Genomic DNA, 19139 nt, shown 5'->3' with positions numbered 1-19139 from the left:
GTGAACTCCATTGAGTACTTAGATACTTATGAGCTCTCTAAAGGTGTAAACACAAGCATTGTCTCCATCAGTTGTACTTAGTATCTTGTTTCAAGTTCTGGCCCAAAATATCTCCTTCTAAGATCAAATCAATCATATTAAACGATGGCAAATTAGATAATTATTGTCTCTATCAACTCCAATGGCTTAACAGTTTGTAAAGATTCCAACACATTCTAAATATCATCAGGCTGTTCGAGCTTTACATTTACAATTTGGAATAACAAGAGAGGAAGCTAGGAGCATAATAAAAGCCTGTACAGTTTGCCTTCCTTTCCATGCTTCTATGCTCCCTCCAGGGGAGAACCCTCGTAGTTTGAGACCCAGTGAAATTTGGCAAATGGATGTGACCCATTATAAATCTTTTGGTTGTCTGTGTTTTATCCATGTTGTGGTAGACACCTTTTCAGGATTCACTTTTGCAATACCAGCAGCAAAAGAGACAGCCCCAGTGGTCAATGAATTCCTTTTTTTTTTTTTTTTTTAAATTTAATAGCCTTTTATCTACAGGTTATATGTATGGGTAACTTTACAGCATTAACAATTGCCAAACCTCTTGTTCCAATTTTTCACCTCTTACCCCCCACCCCCTCCCCCAGATGGCAGGAGGTCACTGAATTCCTTATCTAAGCATTTGCAATTATAGGTGTGCCGCAAGCCATAAAAACAGACAATGGACCTGCATATACGTCTAAAAAAATTGCACACTTTTGTGCACAGTATAAGATTTTACACACCACTGGCATACCCTTTAGTCCTCAAGAACAGGCAATGGTAGAGAGGAGAAACAGAGACATTAAGATACTCCTCCAAAAACAAAAGAAAGGGGGAACCACAGATAACCTTAGAGAACTTCTAAATCTAGCTCTTTATACTATTAACTTCTTGATTTTTGACAAAGATGCACTGGCTCTGGCACACAGGTTTTATAACCCACTGGAAGAGCAGTGTCCAGTGTGAGCAGGTCCACTATCTTTAGATAATCGCCAGGTGATGTGGAGAGACCCAGAAAGTGGTGAATGGAAGGGATCAGATAGGCTGCTTGGGGGAGAGGGTTTGCTTGTATCTCTACAGATGGAGAAGGAATCAAATGGGTGCCAATGAGCTGTATTTGCCTTGTCCATCGCAGAGAGACAGAGCAGACCCTTGAAATGAAGGAGAAGACCCTAGAATCATCAGGTGGTTCCATTGCTGACTGTGCCCACTGCTGAAAGAGCCTGGAAGTTATGGCATTTGACTCATGGACATCAAAAATTGTTGGACTTCAAAACCCTCAGGAATCATTGGAATCCCTGAGAAATGAAAAGATTGTTGTAGGACTTGAAAGCCCTCAGAAATCATTGGATTTTCTGAGAAATGATAAGACTGTTGCAGGACTTCAAAATCTGCTGGAATCATTGGATTCCCTAACACATAAAAAGACTGTTGCAGGACTTCAAAAACTTGTGGGGATCATTGGATTCCCTGACATGTGAAGCAATGGACAATCTCTTAGCTGCTGAAGAAGGTGTATGTGTGACTGTTGTTTACATACCCTTCTTCTAGGACTGGAAATCTTTTACAATACCATGTTGATTCATATTGTTTGTTATATCACTACTTGCATGTACAATTCATGTTTGTTACACCACATTGAGCCTGCACTGGCTGTGGGGAGAGTCACCACTAATAATAGCCTGTGCGTTATTGCTATGTGCTTGTGTAATACCTCCCATGCTAATGGGTTTGTGTATACCTATTTCTAATAAGACCCTTCAGCCCAGAAACCCACTAGCAATCCCCATTTCCCTTTGGTGCTTTTCATCTCCATTCCTGAGATGTCAGGGAGGGCTTTTTAGTGCTTTCACCTCCCTTCCTAAGAAGTCGGGGGGAGAGGGGGTGATCACCTCCTTTTTGGTGTTTTCACCTCCTTTCCTGAGAAGTCAGGGATGGCGTGACCACCTATCTTCTAAAACAAAAGAAAGCGGAAGATGTAAAGGGCTGAAACTCTTGAATTCATGCACTGAGGTCAAACAACCGAGCACTTAAGGCTAATTACTTATGGGACAATATTCTATTAGCATATTCTTGGAAAATAACCCGCCCACTATTCTGTGCTGGCTCAATCTGTTGGTGTATACAGAGAATTGCAGGAGGGATTAGAGGGTGGAATAAGACAAGCCAGAGTGACTTCTGGGTGGGAGAGGAAGAAGAGAGGTATGAAGATTCCTGTGTCCATTCCTCTTACTTGGACCAAGAATAAAGACCAAGGACTTTTGCTTATCCTGACTCCGGCTGAGTCTAAAGTATCCAGGGTGCTAACTTGGTCCTCACAATTTAGTGTAATGGATTATTGCTTAATATTTCTCTATGTTTGTTAACATGTGCCTTTGAGGAGGAAAAGGGACCTACATGTGCAAAAATGTTTGTGGCAGCCCTTTTTGTAGTGTCAAGAAACTGGAAACTGAATGGATGCCCATCAATTGGAGAATGGCTGAATGAATTATGATATACGAATGCTATGGAATATTATTGTTCTATAAGAAATGACCAGCAGGATGATTTCAGAAAGGCCTGGAGAGACTTACATGAACTGATGCTGAGTGAAATGAGCAGAACCAGGAGATCACTGTACACAGCAAGAAGATCATACAATAATCAATTATGATGGACATGACTCTTTCCAACAACGAGATGAATAAGGGCAGTTTCAATGATCTTGGGATGAAGAGAGCCATCTACACCCAGAGAGAGAGGACTGTGGGAACTGGGAACTGAGTGTGGATCATAACATAACAGTCTCACTCTTTTTGTTGTTGTTCATTTGCATTTTATTTTCTTATTCATTTTCTTTCCCTTTTAATTTGATCTTTCTTGTGCAGCAAGATAATTGTACAAATGTTTACTTATATTGGATTTAACATATATTTTAACATGTATAACATATATTGTATTACTTGCCATCTAGGCAAGTGGGGGAGGTGGCAGGGGGAAGGACAGGAAAATTTGGAACATAAGGCTATGGAAGGATCAATGTTGAAAAATTATCCATGCATATGTTTTGAAAATAAAAAGCTTTAGTAAAAATAAAAATATATACCTTTGAATTATTTGTTTTATGCATTTTCAGAGATAGAACCTATACATATACCTAATACTCTATTTACAAAGAATAGATTTTCTAGAATGGATCATGTTAATCCTATTTAGGAAGACCTTAAACATGAATTTACATCTCTTACATCTATTCCTTTCTTTCTGCTAACATGTTTACCATTTTTGTTCAATCACCAGCCTCCCAATTGGACTCCTGTCTTAAGTCTCTCCCCTCACCAGATCATTCTGTACAGAAGGGGATTTCCCTTAATGTATAGACCTTGTTAGCCCTCTGCATGTTTAATTTAGTAGTTTATTGCCTCTAAGATAAAATCTAAACTTTTATTTAGCTATTAAAGCCATTCAAATGCTTCAATTCAGCCAAACTAGACTCTGTTCCTCACACAGAACTCTCAGTCTTTTGTCACCACATTCTGCACTTGTCATTTCCCATTCACGGAATGTAAATTCTTCTCACCTAGGCTTCATTGGATCCCTCTCTTCCTTCAGGGTTCAAGTATCATTATGAGACTGAATATAGATCAACACATACTATTTTCACCTTTTTTTTCCTTCTGTTTTTTTTCCTCATGATTTTCCCCTTTTGTAAAAAATAAATGTACACGCATACCTAAAATAAAATAATGAAAAAATTCACAAAACAAAGAGTTGGGGGTAATGGAGAACTAGAGAATAAGAGAAAAAGCCTAACACCTCTCTCTTTGGAGTCAGGAAAATTCCTGAATTGAACCTGGGTCTCTGTGGACCAGACTGAAGTCTGAGATGGATGAAGAAGAGACCGTCACCCCTTTATCCCAAATGAATTTGGAGGTGACTGCTTGAGAGGGGAATGAAGAAGGGACCCCAAAACTCTAAAACTCCTGGAAGGAAAAAATCTTCTTCAAATCTGCCTCAGTGAGGGACCCCACCCAAAGGAAACAAGATAAACAGCTTCATTCTATTATCTAGGTGGGGTTGGTTCAGTCCTGAGCTAAAAGAATTCCAAACCTATTGAATTAGAGACTCATTTAATTCTATTCAAATTCCAGCCCAAGCTGAAACCCAGCTTGTAGATAAAAAGAGCCAGCTTGAAACAACTCCTTGCAGAGAAATCCTCACATGCCATGCCAGGCTATGCCCTGCTATGCCAAGGAAACCTCTGCCCACTGGGATCATATTCTCTTCCAGTGTTATCCTCTTTTTATCCTCACCTATTTCCTTATCGAGACTTTATGCCTCTCTGTCAGGATTTCTCTCTGCCTCCACTGAGGAATTCTGCTTTTATTCTTGCATAGTAAAGCTGACTTCCCAATGCCAGTAACAAACCTCTATTATCAGTCTAGCCTTTTTGGGTCTGTAAATTCTTTTACAGAGAATTTAGGGGAGCCAAACCTTTCCATTTGGTTCTCTGAACCCCAAACCTGCCACTAGACCTTATCATTTAACTCTGACCCCAGGAACCCTAATCTCATTTTGGTTCCCTAAATCTAGACCTCATCATTTGGTTTCCTGACAAAGGGAACGCCAAAACCTAAACCTAATCAGAAGGAGGATCTCTTCAGCCCTGGAGTACAGCAATAATAATAAGATTTGCAAAACACTTTGGAATCATTACTTTATTTGATCCTCAAATCAGATAAATACCAAAGATTTTAGTGTTTTCATTTTACAAATAAAGAAGCAGGCTTAAGGAAGTCAGAGTGATCTATACAAGTGGGGTTCAAACCCTGGATCTTTCCTGACTTCGTTTCAGAAATCTTTCTACTTTACTGGAATTTCTACAATAAAAAATCAGTAATGTTTTTAAGTTTTTAAGTAAAGTATTTTAAAGCTAACTATGCATTTCCCCTTGTTGCTGATTTATCAAGGTCAGTGCACACAGTCTCTACAGAAGCAGCTCTATAAGGAGCTGCTTTTTTTCCCCATGTGGAATTCCTGCCAGACTGCAGAGCTGAAGCATTTCCTCAGACATTGGAGAGCCTGCTGGTTAAAACAGTTCTTGCTGATTCATACAGGGCCTGCAGATGTCTTTGCGTCAAGATATTTCCTTACTGGACTTTGGTACTGAAATGCTTAGTCACCTACAGAGGCAGCAATGCAACATTTCACTGAGACTGAAATTAAGAGATTTCTCTCTTCCCCACACAACCAGCCCCTCACTGCTCCATTCCAGTCCTATTAATTTTCTGTGAAGCTCCCTGCAAGGGACTGGCCAAGCCTCTTTCCTCAAGCCTTTCACCTCCCTATTTGCGTATATATACACTCCTATTTTATTAAAGAAATTGAAGGCCTTGATTATAAGATCCTTCATCTTCTTTACAACATATCTAAGCTCATGTAGAACATACCTACAATATATTGTCATCTATGCAAAAGCAAAAGCACTCCAGTTTTTTTATTGTTGTTGTTTTGTTTTTCTTTTGTTCCAGTTTCAGAGGATTAAATAGCCCTTGAAAGGCAAAACTTTCCTCATACCCCAAGGTAGGAGGGGGGTAGGTTATGAAAGGCTTTGAATGCCAAACAGAGCATTTTGTATTTGATCCTCAAGGTAACAGAAAGCTACTGGAATTTATTAAATAGAATAGAACCTGCATTTTAAGAAAATCATTTTAATGACTGAATGGAAGATGGATTAGAGTTAGGGAGAGGCTTGAGGCAGGTTGTTCCCACTAGCAACCTATTGCAATAGTCCAGGCATCAGGTAAGGAGGGTTTGTACCTGAGGGATGGCAGCATTAGAGGATAGGAGAGGGCATATATAAGAAATGTCACAAAGGTGCAATTGACAGGTCTTTTCAACAGCTTGAATGTGAGAGGTGAGAGAAAGAATTAGAAATACAGGATGACTCCGAGGTTTCAGACTGGGAGACTGAGAGGATGGTATTGCAGGTATTCATGTAAATGAAGGGGAAAAAAATGTCACCTTGTTCTTCTGTAGACAGATTTGGAGGGATCCTACAACTAATAAGGGGCTGAGTTAAGCTTGGAACTATAGTTTTCCGGGTTCTAAGTCTAGCAGCATACCACTAGGCAGACTGATCATTTCATTTCTTCCTAAAGTTTATTTTCAAGACTATGCACATGACTGCCTCATTGGGGAATCAATTCAAGTTAATTTAGCAAGCATTTATTGAGAACCTACTTTGTGCAAGACACTATGTTAAGTGCTGGGGATGCAAAAAGAAAAGCTTCTGCCCTCTAACCATCATCCCCTTTCTAAACTGCATCACCAACTGCTCAAGGAGCATCAATCTCAATACATCTAAAATAGTCCTACTACTCCATTTTGAAATTCCATATCTTATCCTCTGGAGAATCGGATAATGCGAGTTCGAATCCTGCCTCTGTCTTTCACTACCCGGGTGACTTGGGACAAAGCACTTGGCTTCTTTGGGTCCTCCCTCACTGGTAAAATGGGAACCATAATATCATTTAAGTCGCAGGGTTGTCAAGAGCATCAAACAATGCATGCCAAATCAAAAAGCACTTATATAGTCTAGGCACCGAGCACATGCAGAGATGTCTGTAAACTTTAAAGGACTACCAGCATCACCATAATCATCTTCTTTTAATCGCCCCCAATCCTTGTTTGCCTCTCGTCTCTTTTTTCTCTAGCCAGTTCTAGAGGCCTGCGAACTACAAATCCCAGGAATCAGTGCGGCGGGACCGCCGGCGCACGGGTCTCGTGATGGGCGCTACTTAGGGCGGAGTCTTGCCTCCGCGCCCCGGTCTGTCTGTTTCGCTGTCGGCCGGTGGGGTTGCCCACTGAGTCTGAGTGGCTCGGCCAGACCCGTTCCTCTCTCTGGCTCTCGCCAGGTTCCCCGGCACCGATATCTTCACGGCCAGCTTCTCTCTTGATCACTCACGCACCGCTCTCTCACCTCCCATACACCTCTCTCTCCGCGGCAGCGGCAGCGGCCCCATGTCGGAGTCCGGGGGCGGCGGCGGCGAGGACGGCTCGGCCGGCCTGGAGGTGTCGGCGGTGCAGAACGTGGCGGACGTGGCCGTGCTGCAGAAGCACCTGCGCAAGCTAGTGCCGCTGCTGCTGGAAGATGGCGGCGAGGCCCCGGCCGCGCTGGAGGCGGCCCTGGAGGAGAAGAGCGCCCTCGAGCAGATGCGCAAGTTTCTCTCGGACCCGCAGGTCCACACCGTCCTGGTGGAGAGGTCCACGCTCAAAGGTGCCGCGCCCCGCCCCGCCCCGTCCCACCCCGTGGGGGCTCCCCGATCCCCGGAGCTGCGACGGCAGCGAGATTCGCCCTGCCTTCCTTTCTTTCCTCCCTCCAAACCCGCAGTCCCCCGACCCCACCCACCCCCGGCAGGGCGGGGCGCGGGGCAGCTCCCAGGGGATGGGCGGAGCCCGCATCCCGCGAGGGGGCACCCTGGCCAGGCCATCCCCATCCCCAGCCCGGAGGAGGCAGGGAAGAAAGCGCTCGTCAGTTTTTGTATCCCGGGTTACCCCGCCTGTCAGTGAGGGGGGGAGGGGGGGACCAGAAAGTGCTTTCCCCCGGGTCCTTCCCAGCCCAGACTTCCCCCGAGTCTAAGATTCCCGAGCCCTAAACTGTGGGGTCCAGACCGACTGGCTGACTTCAGAGGCATCTATCCTGAAGCCAGTTATCTGATGGAGGGAGGAGACTGGGGTCATTGTCTTTCCTCTCAACTCTCAAAATGGCCGTGTTGGGTGGAGCCTCTTCTTGTTAGGTTGGAGTTTGGGTCTCTGCCAGCTTTAGTTTCCCTTTTCCAGTGGGAGTAGGATCAGGAAGGAATCCCAGGATTTGAAGAATTATATTCAGGCCAAAGCTAGCCTTGAGAGACGAGGAATCTGATATCAGTTCGATTCAAAGATCGTTCACTTCCACCCCTTTATTTTACAGATGGACAAACTGAGACTCAAAGTAGGGAACCGCCTTGTCCAACTAAGTTCACGTATTTACTTAAAGACCAGAAAAGATTAGAATCAACCCTTTTTCTCCCTAGCAGTATGCTTAGCTGAAAAAGCACTGGTATTGGATTCAAGACAGACCTGGGTTCAGAACGCTTTTGCTTACTGGTGACCTGGCAAATCACATAAATCTTTGACCTTCAATTTCCCACCCAGAATTGTTAGTTTAAAATATTTGACAAACTTTGACATAGATGTAAATGTCACTATTTTGACTGAACCAGCTATTCTCATCGCTACCATATTCTACTAAAACTTGTATCTTCAAAAAACAAAACCAGGCTTTCTCAGGATAAAGCTTGTGCGATTTCAAGAATTTCATCTTGATGCTTTAAAAATGATCAGTTACTGCTAGATTATCATTAATACAGAACTCAGGTTGCAAGTCATAGTATGCTTTTTTTTTTTTTTTTTTTTTTTTTTTTTTTTACAAAATAGAACACTGGTTTATCACATTACCTTTCTTATGCATAGTTTTCATAATTTGTCTAATTGCGAATTATTTTGAAATCATGGTTGCACTCCTAAAGAAATTATTGTATCTACTTCTAAACCAGAACTATTATAGAAAGAATTTTGTCCTCTGATGTGTTGTTAGATCTTGATCAACCTAGTTTTCTAAATTCTAACTGCGTTAACATCACAATTACAGCTCTTCTTTATTTGAATTGTGTCCATTTTTTGTGTTATGGAAATATTTTAGGTGAAATATTTTCTGCAGTATCCCTTCTGTTACAGATCGGAAGTGATCTTCCTATTCACTTCATTCTACCCCCTTTCAGGAAAAATGAGCATCCCAACTTTTGCATCAACTCCATAATGACTTGCAATTTTGAAAACTGGTTCAGTGTCTCAAATATTTAAAAATGAAATCTCACTTTTTTTATCTTTAAAATAGCTAAATTTTTGTTAACTCCTATTGTAGATATAATTTTGGTTTTTTTCCCCCCTCATACTGAGATCTAAACAAAGATTGAATTTAAATTGATATTTAGAAACAAAAATTCATTAGTCTTTGTTGTAAACCTATTAGCTTAGATTTCTTTCACTGGATTGCACAGTGCCTCATCATGGTGTAACTAACACAATAATCCAAAGAGGCAACAGAGTAGAAGACCTCTCTTCATATTCTACCTCGTAACTTAATAGCTCTGGTGGACACGTTTCTTAACCTTTCTGAATTTGGATTTCCTTATTCATAAAAGGACGGTAATAGTAACTTTAGTATCTGTACTTCATAGGAGTCTGAAACTTTCGTGAAATATGTATAAAGCACTTTGCTCTTAATGCTGTAAATTGCAGAATGGTTGCTGATTCTCAATGTTAAGATGCAATTTCCTCACTGGGTTTTTGCTACAAAGTTGAAATCACAGATTCCACCAGTTGGCAACGATGTTCAAGGACTAGTAAATTGAGACAGGCTACAGATGCAAGGTCTTTAGGTAATTTTTTTTTTTTTTAAAGGGAGGCTTAAGGATGACTATAGCAACTTTTTGGAAATGCCCTCTCAAGTATATACAGATGATAGAGGGAGGGAATGCCTACTTATATGGATGAAATAATAAGTCTTTTGAAGTATTGAAATAAGCTTAAAGTTACCTGTAGTGTGAAACAGTGTGATATATCAATATTACCTAAGGGCTTTATTATGTCCTATTTTTTTTTTTAGAACTCGTTTTAAAATTGGATTTTACCTTTTCATTGCAACAAGAATCTGAAAATCCAGGGTTTTTTTAGTATGCAAACAGGTCATACTAGTTCAAACCAACTAGAGACTGCCAACATTGATTTGTTTAAATTGCTTTTATTTTGTTGAAATGTGTCATTATTAAGTCACAAAAGAGCAATACAATTTTATTTTTATATCTTTTTAGAAGTTAAAAGATTTGAACTATTTCTTTTGATGAAACACTGCTTTGATACTTTGAATCTGAGATTTCACAGATTCTTAAGAGTCGGGAGGAAACTTGAGGCCATCCAGTATAAGTCATTTTCTGAGAGAGATAGATTTTGATCCCTGTAATATGGCTGATCAAACACTCCTCTGCTTGAGGATCTACAGTGAGTCGAATCTCATTACTTCCTCACATTCTCCCATTTTGAAGACTGTTTCAATGGTTTAAAATTGTTTTCTGTCATTAAGACTAAATCGGCTATTCTACCCATTGTGTCTTGATCTAACCACTAAGATCAAGCAGAACAATTCAGATCCTGCTGTATGAAAAACTTTTTAAGATATTTGAAGACGTTATCGGGTCTCCAGGTCTTCTCTAGGCTTAACGTCTCCAGTTTTTTAACCAATCTTTGCTTCTGACAATACTGATTGCCCACTTCTGAATGAATTTCAGCTTGTCCATATTTCATAAAGTTAGGTTCTGAATTCAGCACCATTCTTCTGATGCAGTCTGACCATAGCAGAATATAGTGGAACTCTTATTTAGTTTTCTGTGAATCTTTTACCTAATTTAGTACAGTTTACAATAAAATTTTTTTTGTCTGCCATAGCATTAGCTTAATTTGTAGTCGACTAAAATTAAAAATAATTTTCATAAAAATTGTTGTCTAAAGTACAATTTCTCCATCCTATACTTGTAAAAGTAGTTTGTTTTTTAGAACCCAATTATAGAACTTTGTTTATTCCTTTTAAATTTCCTTGTATTAAGTTCATTCATCTTTATCTTTTGAGATATTCTTGAAGCCTGGCAACCCAACTTCTTAGTTATCTTTTTCTAGCTTTATGCCATTTGTACATGCAGTAAGTATACCTTTTATAGCTTCATGCAGAAATAAAAATTTTGAATAATATATGGCCAAGTATAATTCTCTGGAGCACTGAACTAGAAAACTTCCTTCAAGTTGACATTGACCCATTGATGATTACTTTTGGTTCTGGTCACTTTTAATTTCTCTAAATCGGTTATGTGTTATAATTTTTTCATAAAGATAACATGAAAAGCTTTATCAAATGCTTTGCTAATAACTAAGTATAGTAGATATAGATCATTTCTTGTCTAGTAATCCTAATGAAAAAGGAAAAGTTAATCTGTTTCTTTATTTAAAAAAAATTTTTTTTTATTAAGGTTCTTTGGACATAGCAGGTCTGGTGAGAGAAGGCCCAAAAGCTGAGAATATTGCTGCTAGGGTAGAACAGGCAGGAAAGCAGGGGAGAATCTAAGAAGATGTGAATAAACAAAGATATCTTGGGGCAGCTTTGATTTCAGAAGAGCAATAGCCCTAATGGAGTCAATGATTCCAACATAAGTATTGTGTTCCATTAATAGAATACTGGGCTGCAAGTTAGATAATTAGAATTCTTAGTCCTGGATTTTATCATTAGTTAAATATCAGACCTCATCTGAATATTTGAAATTTGGAGTTATTCTGTTCGCCTTAAAGACAGTTTCACATGGAGGTTAGACCAAGAATCACAGGCAGACCTGAATCTGAATCCTGACTCACCCTTAAGTCTTTGCACTTCCTCTCACTCTCAATTTCCTTATTACTTTGAAGTCACCAGTACTTCAGACTTCATCCTGATGGTGTCAGGATATCAACATTTCTTAGATTTCATGTCTGTTAAGAGTCTAGCATATTGAAAGATTAAGGCTTAGAGCTGAAGAAACTGGGGGCTGTCCCCGAGCATTTCCAACAACTTTTCATCTGCCATCTATGTATCTAGGATCTCATACCTTTTGCTGACCATAGCCAACTACTCCCCCGCACATTTTTGGAGACTCAGATTTGAATTTGAAAGTAAAAACAAAAAGATTAGGAAAAGAAAGAAGACAAGGAAAACTTTGAAAGAAAAATCTCAAATAGATGTAAGACATTCTGTGATTGAGGAAAGTAAATGTTTTTAATTAGTAGAATTTCATGAGTACAGATGGGAAAGAGACTTGGTTTGTGGACAGGAAAAGATTGTGGAAGAACATAGGAAATACATAGGAAATCAGGTGCATAAGGAAGTAGGGAAGGGTTTGAGGTTTGAAGATGGGGTCAAATTCTACTTCTGCAACTTTAAGGCATTTAAAACTAATTGCCTTTGAGATCTTCAGTAAGATATTTTGCTTTTCTGGGCCACTTGTGAATGAGAGAAAGGCTGTCTCTTCTAAGTCAGTTAAACTCCCCAGACCACAGCTTCCCCATCCCTAAAGTTAAGAGATTGAATTAGACTATCCAGAATCCCTCCTAACTCTAGGTTTTAGGATACAATAAGAGTAACTGGTAGGCAAAATAAATATATGGAAATTAGGTAAATAGTTCCACCCTATTTATCCCTATCTGGAAGTAATATAATCCTTTAGGTTACCCACCTTCTTTCTCTTTGTTTCAGTTATTACTTAGTGCAGTGGGGGCAGGAATTCACCCTTTTCACAAGATAATGTCAGAAATTATAAAACATTTGAAGTACTTTAAAACAGTATTAATTGATATTTTGTACAGTGTCCCTGGAAATTAAATCTTAGAATTTAATAAAAGGAAGCTTACATCATGAGTCATTGTAATCCCTGAAACCAGTTTGGTTTTATTACCTTTGTTTGTGACAGAACTTGAACTTGGGAGTTAGAATCCCATCACAAACAGTATTAGTTGTGTGACTTAACCTCTTTTGGTCTGTTTCCTATCTGTAAACTCAGAGGATTGGATTTGACCTTAAGGCCCCCTTAATCACTAAATACTAATTGTTATATTGCCTTTTAAAGATTTGCCAAGTGTTTTCCATATAGAGGGTATCCCCAAAGTCTTAGTGTAGTTTTTTGATATTAAAAGCTTTCAAACACACTAAGACTTTTGGGACACCCTGGATTATTTCATTTGATCTTGTCAACAAATCTGTGAGATACTCTTATTACAGAGTAGGAGACTGAGGCTGAGCAAAATCAGGCGAGTTTCTCAATGTCGCACAGCTCATTCTAAGTCAATTTTTGAACTGATTCCAAGTCCAGATTCTAGTGCCTAAACACAACCTGTCATCTTCTGCCTGGTCTGCCAGTAACTGGAGAAGTAGTTGTTACCAAGTAGATTTTAAAATTGTTGCTAATCTAGATGGTATTGGAACGTTCTAACGGGCAATATCACATTCAGTGTTTGACTTGGACTTTGTATTTGGGTTTTTGTTTTGTTTTGTTTGGTTGTGTTTTTTTTTTTTTTTTTTTTTGCTCTTCTATTTGTTTACTTAAGCAAATGATATGGTCTGGTCTTCAGTTTAATTGTTATAAAATGAGTCAATATTGCTTAACATTGTTTAATGATTTTTATGGAAATATGTATGTTATATTTATATAGGTAGAGCTTTCATAGAATACTTTTTGGAGTGTGCTAGTGTAAAGATTAATTGCATTCTTGTCCTTGAGGTAACATCCATTGTCTCTCTGCCCGCCTTCTCCACCCTTTGAAACTGATTTCTGAGAAAGTAATAATGTAGCTCATACTAATATTTGGGTTATAAAGTGCTTTACATGCATAATGTAATTTGAACTTCAGAACTGCCTTGTGAGGTAATATCTACCATCATTTCAGGAAACTGAGATACAAAAAGGTTAAGAGATTTGTCCTTGTTCACACATTTGGGGTAAATGGACCCAAACCTAATGGTCTAATGCCCTCTCATGGAGCACTCCTATTGAAGAATGTTTGTCTCTTTTAGTCTTAAGTCAGTGTTGTTTATTTTGAAAATGTGCTCAAAACTGGTGAAAAACCTAGTTAGGGCTCAGAATTTGAGAAATTTTAAGTGAAACTCCAAAATTGTTAGAAATGCTTAAAATTCAAAATTTCACAATTCATAAACAATGAAGAATTAATTCTATCCACTATATGCGTAATAAGCTATTATTTTTCATATAGCAAATCAGGGCTTTCATAAGTGAATAAATTTAAGAAATATAACTTACATAAGGAACTCAGTATGTGTTGACTTTGGAGATTATGTCATTGGGCGGATTTTTATGCTGCATTGCAGTAGTCTTAATGTGGAAGTATAAGAATTCCTGATACTCCAATGACTCATTACTTTTGTGAGTCTTATTTCTTTTTGTCTTCTTTAATTGTAATGTAGCCAGAAAATTAGGAATCATAGGAATGGAAAGTTTTAGCTTGAGGCCAAGTTTGAGTTGCTTGTTTTCTCCAAGTTTTTATTTATATAGCTAATCAAAAGGGTTTTTTGTTTGTTTATTTCTTTTGAAACACATAGGGAAACACAAAGATTGTATATTTGAATAGAGGTAAACAAAATTTTCTTTTGGAACCAAATTTTAAAAATGTAACATGTGTTATCTTGGTCTGTGAATCTTTTAATATAGATAATAAAACCTTACTTAAAATAGAAATGTCAGTTTTCTAAGTGATGTTTTCAGTGTGGTCAGAAACACACTGCACTTAGATACAGATGCATGGACTTGCTCTTTTATCTTAGCAAGAAAATGCTTGTTTTAAGCTATCTATTTATTCTATATATAAGCTATTTATTCAAGATACTTTTTTAAAATAGTGGCATAGAATTATATAAATTTATATTCTTGAATAAATTGAATCAATGATATTTAAGTATTTTGTTGCATTTATTTCTGAGAATGGTGCTTTTTGATGCTGAAAAAAGCTGATATATGTTCAATTTTTTTTTTATATCATGTAGGCTGTTTTTTATTTCCCATTCTGTAATAAGTAGGGAATGCCATAGAAGTTGAAATAAATCTCTTTCTTTTTTCATGATTGAGAACATGCTTTGTTGATTAGTTATGTTGTTGTATTGACCTCTTCCTGCATTATTTGTTTTGAGGTGATATTATTTGACCTGTGTTTCTTCTAAGAATATTGGAAGTCCTATATCTATACCTATATTTTTTGCTGTCCTCCAACAAAATAAGTCCACATATACACTACAGTTTGAAGAGTTGACTGAAACACTGAGATGAAGTGACTGGCTTACATGGGCTCCCCCAGTCATTTATATTAGGTCTTACTGATTCCAAAGCCATCTTTCTGTCCCTTAGAATAATACATGGCTTCTCTGTTATGAAATATCTTGTGTCTACATTAACTATCTCATTGCATCATCACTTATACTGACTTAGGGAGTGTGTGCTATGCTTGGAGTTCAATGAAAGCATCTTCTCCCCCCATTTATTTATTTATGACATACATTTAACTTTTTTTTTTGAGTTCCAAAATTTATCTCTCCTGCTTACTCCTCTCCTTTCCTTGAGAAGATAAAAAATATAATATCAATTTTATATATATTAAATCATGCAAATGTATTTCCATGTTAGACATATTACATAAAAATGAAATAAAAACCAAGAAGCCTAAAGGAAGTGAAAAAAGTATACTTTAATCTGCATTCAGAATAATGAAAGCATTTCAATATTCAGAAGTTATCTAGAAGGGATTGGCCCTTCTCCCAGTACAACATGGGAACCTTTGATCCTGGGGATGCTATACTATAGTAGCCTGCAACTCTGACCTCTGCCTTTTGGATTAAATTCATTAAAATTATTGGCTGTTTTGTGTGATCACTCTTCGTAATGTACTCTCCCCCACCTTCCATCCCCAAAGTAATTGTCTTAACCCCAGAGCTCTGCAAAAAAAAAGGGTTATATTTTTCAGAATTTTACTCTGGCCAGATCAGTTAAGAAACACTGCTTTACATGCCCATATCACATAGCTGGTAAATGTCTGAAGCAAGATTTGAACTCACAGAGATGAGTCTTCCTAACTTCAACTATTCACTGTGCCACCTAACTGCCCTCAAATCAAATGAGATCATATCAAATCAGAGCAGATCAAATGAGATCATATTTATAAAGCCCTTAGCACAAAGCTAGCACATAAGTAGGTGCCTAATAAATGCTATTTTTCTTCATAGTCTGTGTGGACTTCCAAATGACCTTCAGTATAAGTGTTTTTATGTTAATAAATATCAAAGATTTAAAGTTCTCTGTGCACCTTTCACTTATTTTATGTCAAGATTAATGAAGAAAGTAGCTTTCAGATAATATACTCATGAACTTTTCATACATGTTAGCTTCCTCACATGTTAAATGGGAAGGTAGAGCTATATTTTTAAAGTCTTACTATCCAAAAAGTCTGATTTTATAAGTATAGTACCCTATAATTGATGGTGAAACTAAAATTATTCATTTGCATAAAGTCCCTAATTAGAGAGAAATCTATAGATAATTTTTGCTTTTATATATTGTCATAAGAAGAATTTATTTGTAGCTTTAGTTAACTATTAGTCTATTATTAGTCTCCATACTGAATTTAACACTTACTAGTGTGTGACTTTGTGCAAGTCACTTGTTTGCTCATTTTCCCATCTATAAAATAAGCTGGAGAAGGAAATAGCAAATCACTCCAGTATCTTTGCAAAGAAAACCCCATATGTCATCACTAAGAGTCAGACATGACTAAAATGGCTGAACAGCAACAAGTGAATTTAAGCTTTCTTAGGGTAAGTATTCTTTATTAAGGTCATAAAACTTAGGTCATTTATGTGAAAATTTTCTAGCAAATGGCTTTTTTTTTTTTTAAGATTGCTTAGAAACTTAAAGTGTAAGCCCAAAATTAATTGTCTATAAATGCTAACCAAAACTGGGGGAGAGGGAGAATCTGATCAATCTTTTTTTAAAAAATAAAAAACAAAAAACTTTTGGTTTTGCTTTGTAGAGGATGTTGGTGATGAAGGTGAAGAGGAAAAAGAATTTATTTCCTATAATATCAACATTGACATTCATTATGGACTTAAATCCAATAGGTGAGTAGTAAAAGTTAAAATGGAATTAAAAGGTGCTTATTAAGTGTTTATTATGTTTAAAGCACTAAGTTTACTACTTAGCCCTAGTTATACAAATAGAAAACAGAGATAATGTTTTAAAGTCATTTTTGTCAACAAGCACTTATTAAACACTGCATTTTGATTAGTGCTAAGGGTACAAAGAAAGACAAGAGACAGTTCTTACTTTCAAGAAGTTGAGACTATAAAGGAATGACAGTATGCAATCAACCATGTATCGAAGATGAACTAGAAATAATCCTAGAGGGAAGATAATAGAATTGAGGAATCAGGAAAAGCTTTTCATAGAAGGTAAAATTTCAGCTGGGACTTGAAGAAATACAGGAAATGGAGATAAGAAAAGGCATTCTACAGATGAGGACAGACTATGAAAATGCCTGGAGTCTGGAGATTGGGTATCTTATTCAAAGAATAGCAAAGAAAGGTAAAGTTACTGAATCTCAGTTTGTGTGGGGGAGGGGAGGAGTGGGGAGAATAAGATGTAAAAAGCTTGGAAATGGAGGAAATTGTAATGAAAGTATCAGAGAATTTTATGTTTGAACTTGAAGATGACGAGGAGCCAGTGGAGTTCATTGAATGGGAAGGGTGACAATCAGATTTGTGTTATGGAGAAAATTCAGTAGCTGAGTAGAGAATGTACTGGAATGTTGAGAAATTTGAGACTTGGAGACCCACCCGCAGTTATTGAGGTATAGTCTATGTTTGAGCTAATGAGGGCTTATACTAACAGTATCAGAGAAGAATAGAAGATATATCCAAGATGTAGCAAAGGTAAAATGGACAGGACTTGGCTACAAATTAAATGATGGAGGGAGAGGGGTTGTTGAGAAAGAGTGGGCAGTTATGGATGATCCTTGGGTAGCAAGCCTGGGTGATTGGGAAGATGGTAATGTACTTAACAGCAGGGAAGTTATGAAGAGGGGAGTTTTTGGGGGGTGAGAAAAACTATAATGAGTTCAGTTTTGGACATGTTGAGTTTTAGATGTATACGGACCTCAAGTTCGAAATATCCAAAAAGCTGTTGGAAAGTGAGATTGGAGGTCAAGAAACAGGTTAGAACTGAATAGATCTCATGTCTGCATAGAACTAATAGTTGAGTCTGTGGAGCTAATGCGATCACCAGGTGAAATAAAATAGTGGGAGAAGACCAAAAACAAAGCCCTGCCCTAGGAAGATATTCACCATCCTCAAATGTGACCTGACTGAAGTGAATCTTCAAAAGAGAAGGAGAAGGAATAGTCAGGTAAGATGAGAAGCAGTAGATAGATAGAAACCTAGAGAGAAGAGAGTATCAAGAAGAGGATAATCAACAATTTCAGAGGCTGCAGAGTGATCAAGAAGGCCCAGTTGAGATTATGTGACATAAATTTATAGTAGATCCAGTCTTCATGTACTTTCTAATGGGAGAGATAACGCATATGGGTTGGACAAGGCTGGCAAGAAAAATGGTAAGACTTTGTGGTCTGAATGGTAAATAATGTAGTTTGGCTAGGTGTAGAGGAGAGATATGGTTGGTATCTTTAGTTTAATTTTAATTATATCCAATTCTAATGTTGAGCAACTTAATAGTACTAAAAAATTTAGAATGAATATTTTTTTCCAGTTCTTTAGTAACTATAGCTGCTAAGAAAGTAGAAACATCATTGTTGGTCAGAAATATTTCTGATACATGTTTTTACTGAGATTGCTTCTCTGGATGACTATCGATAGGGTTGAGCTTGTAAATATAGCCAGGGGGCTTGAGAGGGTGCTGCTACTCATGGGACTTTAAGATGGGGTCTTGGCAAGGTGATACTGGTGATGTTACCTCCTTTCTCTACTTTTTGGGTACCTAGTTGACTCTGGCTTAATTGACTTTTCCAGCTGCTGGTTGGTTGTAGATGGAATGATACTGTTCTTCATTATAATGCTAAAGGTTCAGTTCATTCAAGGGAAAAGAAGGTTATTGATTATTGATAGACTATTGCTAATCACATTTACACCTTAAGATGAGTATAACAAAATAATAAGACTGGTTGCAAAACTGATTTTCTAAGTTCTATTGTGTAGGTCCTATACTAAATGACTATATGTTGATATAGCATTGAATCCTTAAAATAAAATGTAATGTGGTACATACAGATGATGGCCTGAGAGTTGAGAAACTCAGATTCATTCACAGTATTTTCTAGTTAATTTTCTGGCTCAGTGCATCACTGAAATAAGTATGTGTAATAAAGATGACATTTGATTCCTTTTACTGTGAATTAATGTTTCAAATTGATATAACAGGTTAAATGAAGTGTTTTAAAAGCTA

At 37.7% G+C, this 19139-nt stretch overlaps 1 protein-coding gene across 2 annotated transcripts in view; it reads left to right on the top strand.

Moving 5' to 3' along the window:
* The first annotated feature begins 6803 nt into the window (after positions 1 to 6803).
* DYNC1H1 (dynein cytoplasmic 1 heavy chain 1) overlaps positions 6804 to 19139 on the top strand; it is an 89447-nt gene continuing 77111 nt past the window's right edge. For both annotated transcript variants that reach the window (XM_031953228.1, XM_031953227.1), the window contains exons 1-2: positions 6804 to 7291; positions 16717 to 16804. In XM_031953228.1, coding sequence (XP_031809088.1) covers positions 7036 to 7291; positions 16717 to 16804 — 344 coding nt within the window. In that variant the 5' untranslated portion in view covers positions 6804 to 7035. The remainder of the gene's footprint in view (positions 7292 to 16716; positions 16805 to 19139) is intronic.

This window comes from Sarcophilus harrisii, chromosome 2 (assembly GCF_902635505.1).
Source record: "Sarcophilus harrisii chromosome 2, mSarHar1.11, whole genome shotgun sequence".
NCBI classification, from domain to species: Eukaryota; Metazoa; Chordata; class Mammalia; order Dasyuromorphia; family Dasyuridae; genus Sarcophilus; species Sarcophilus harrisii.
The sequence above is the reverse complement of the archived record's forward strand: the minus strand, read 5'-3'. Positions and strand labels throughout refer to the sequence as shown.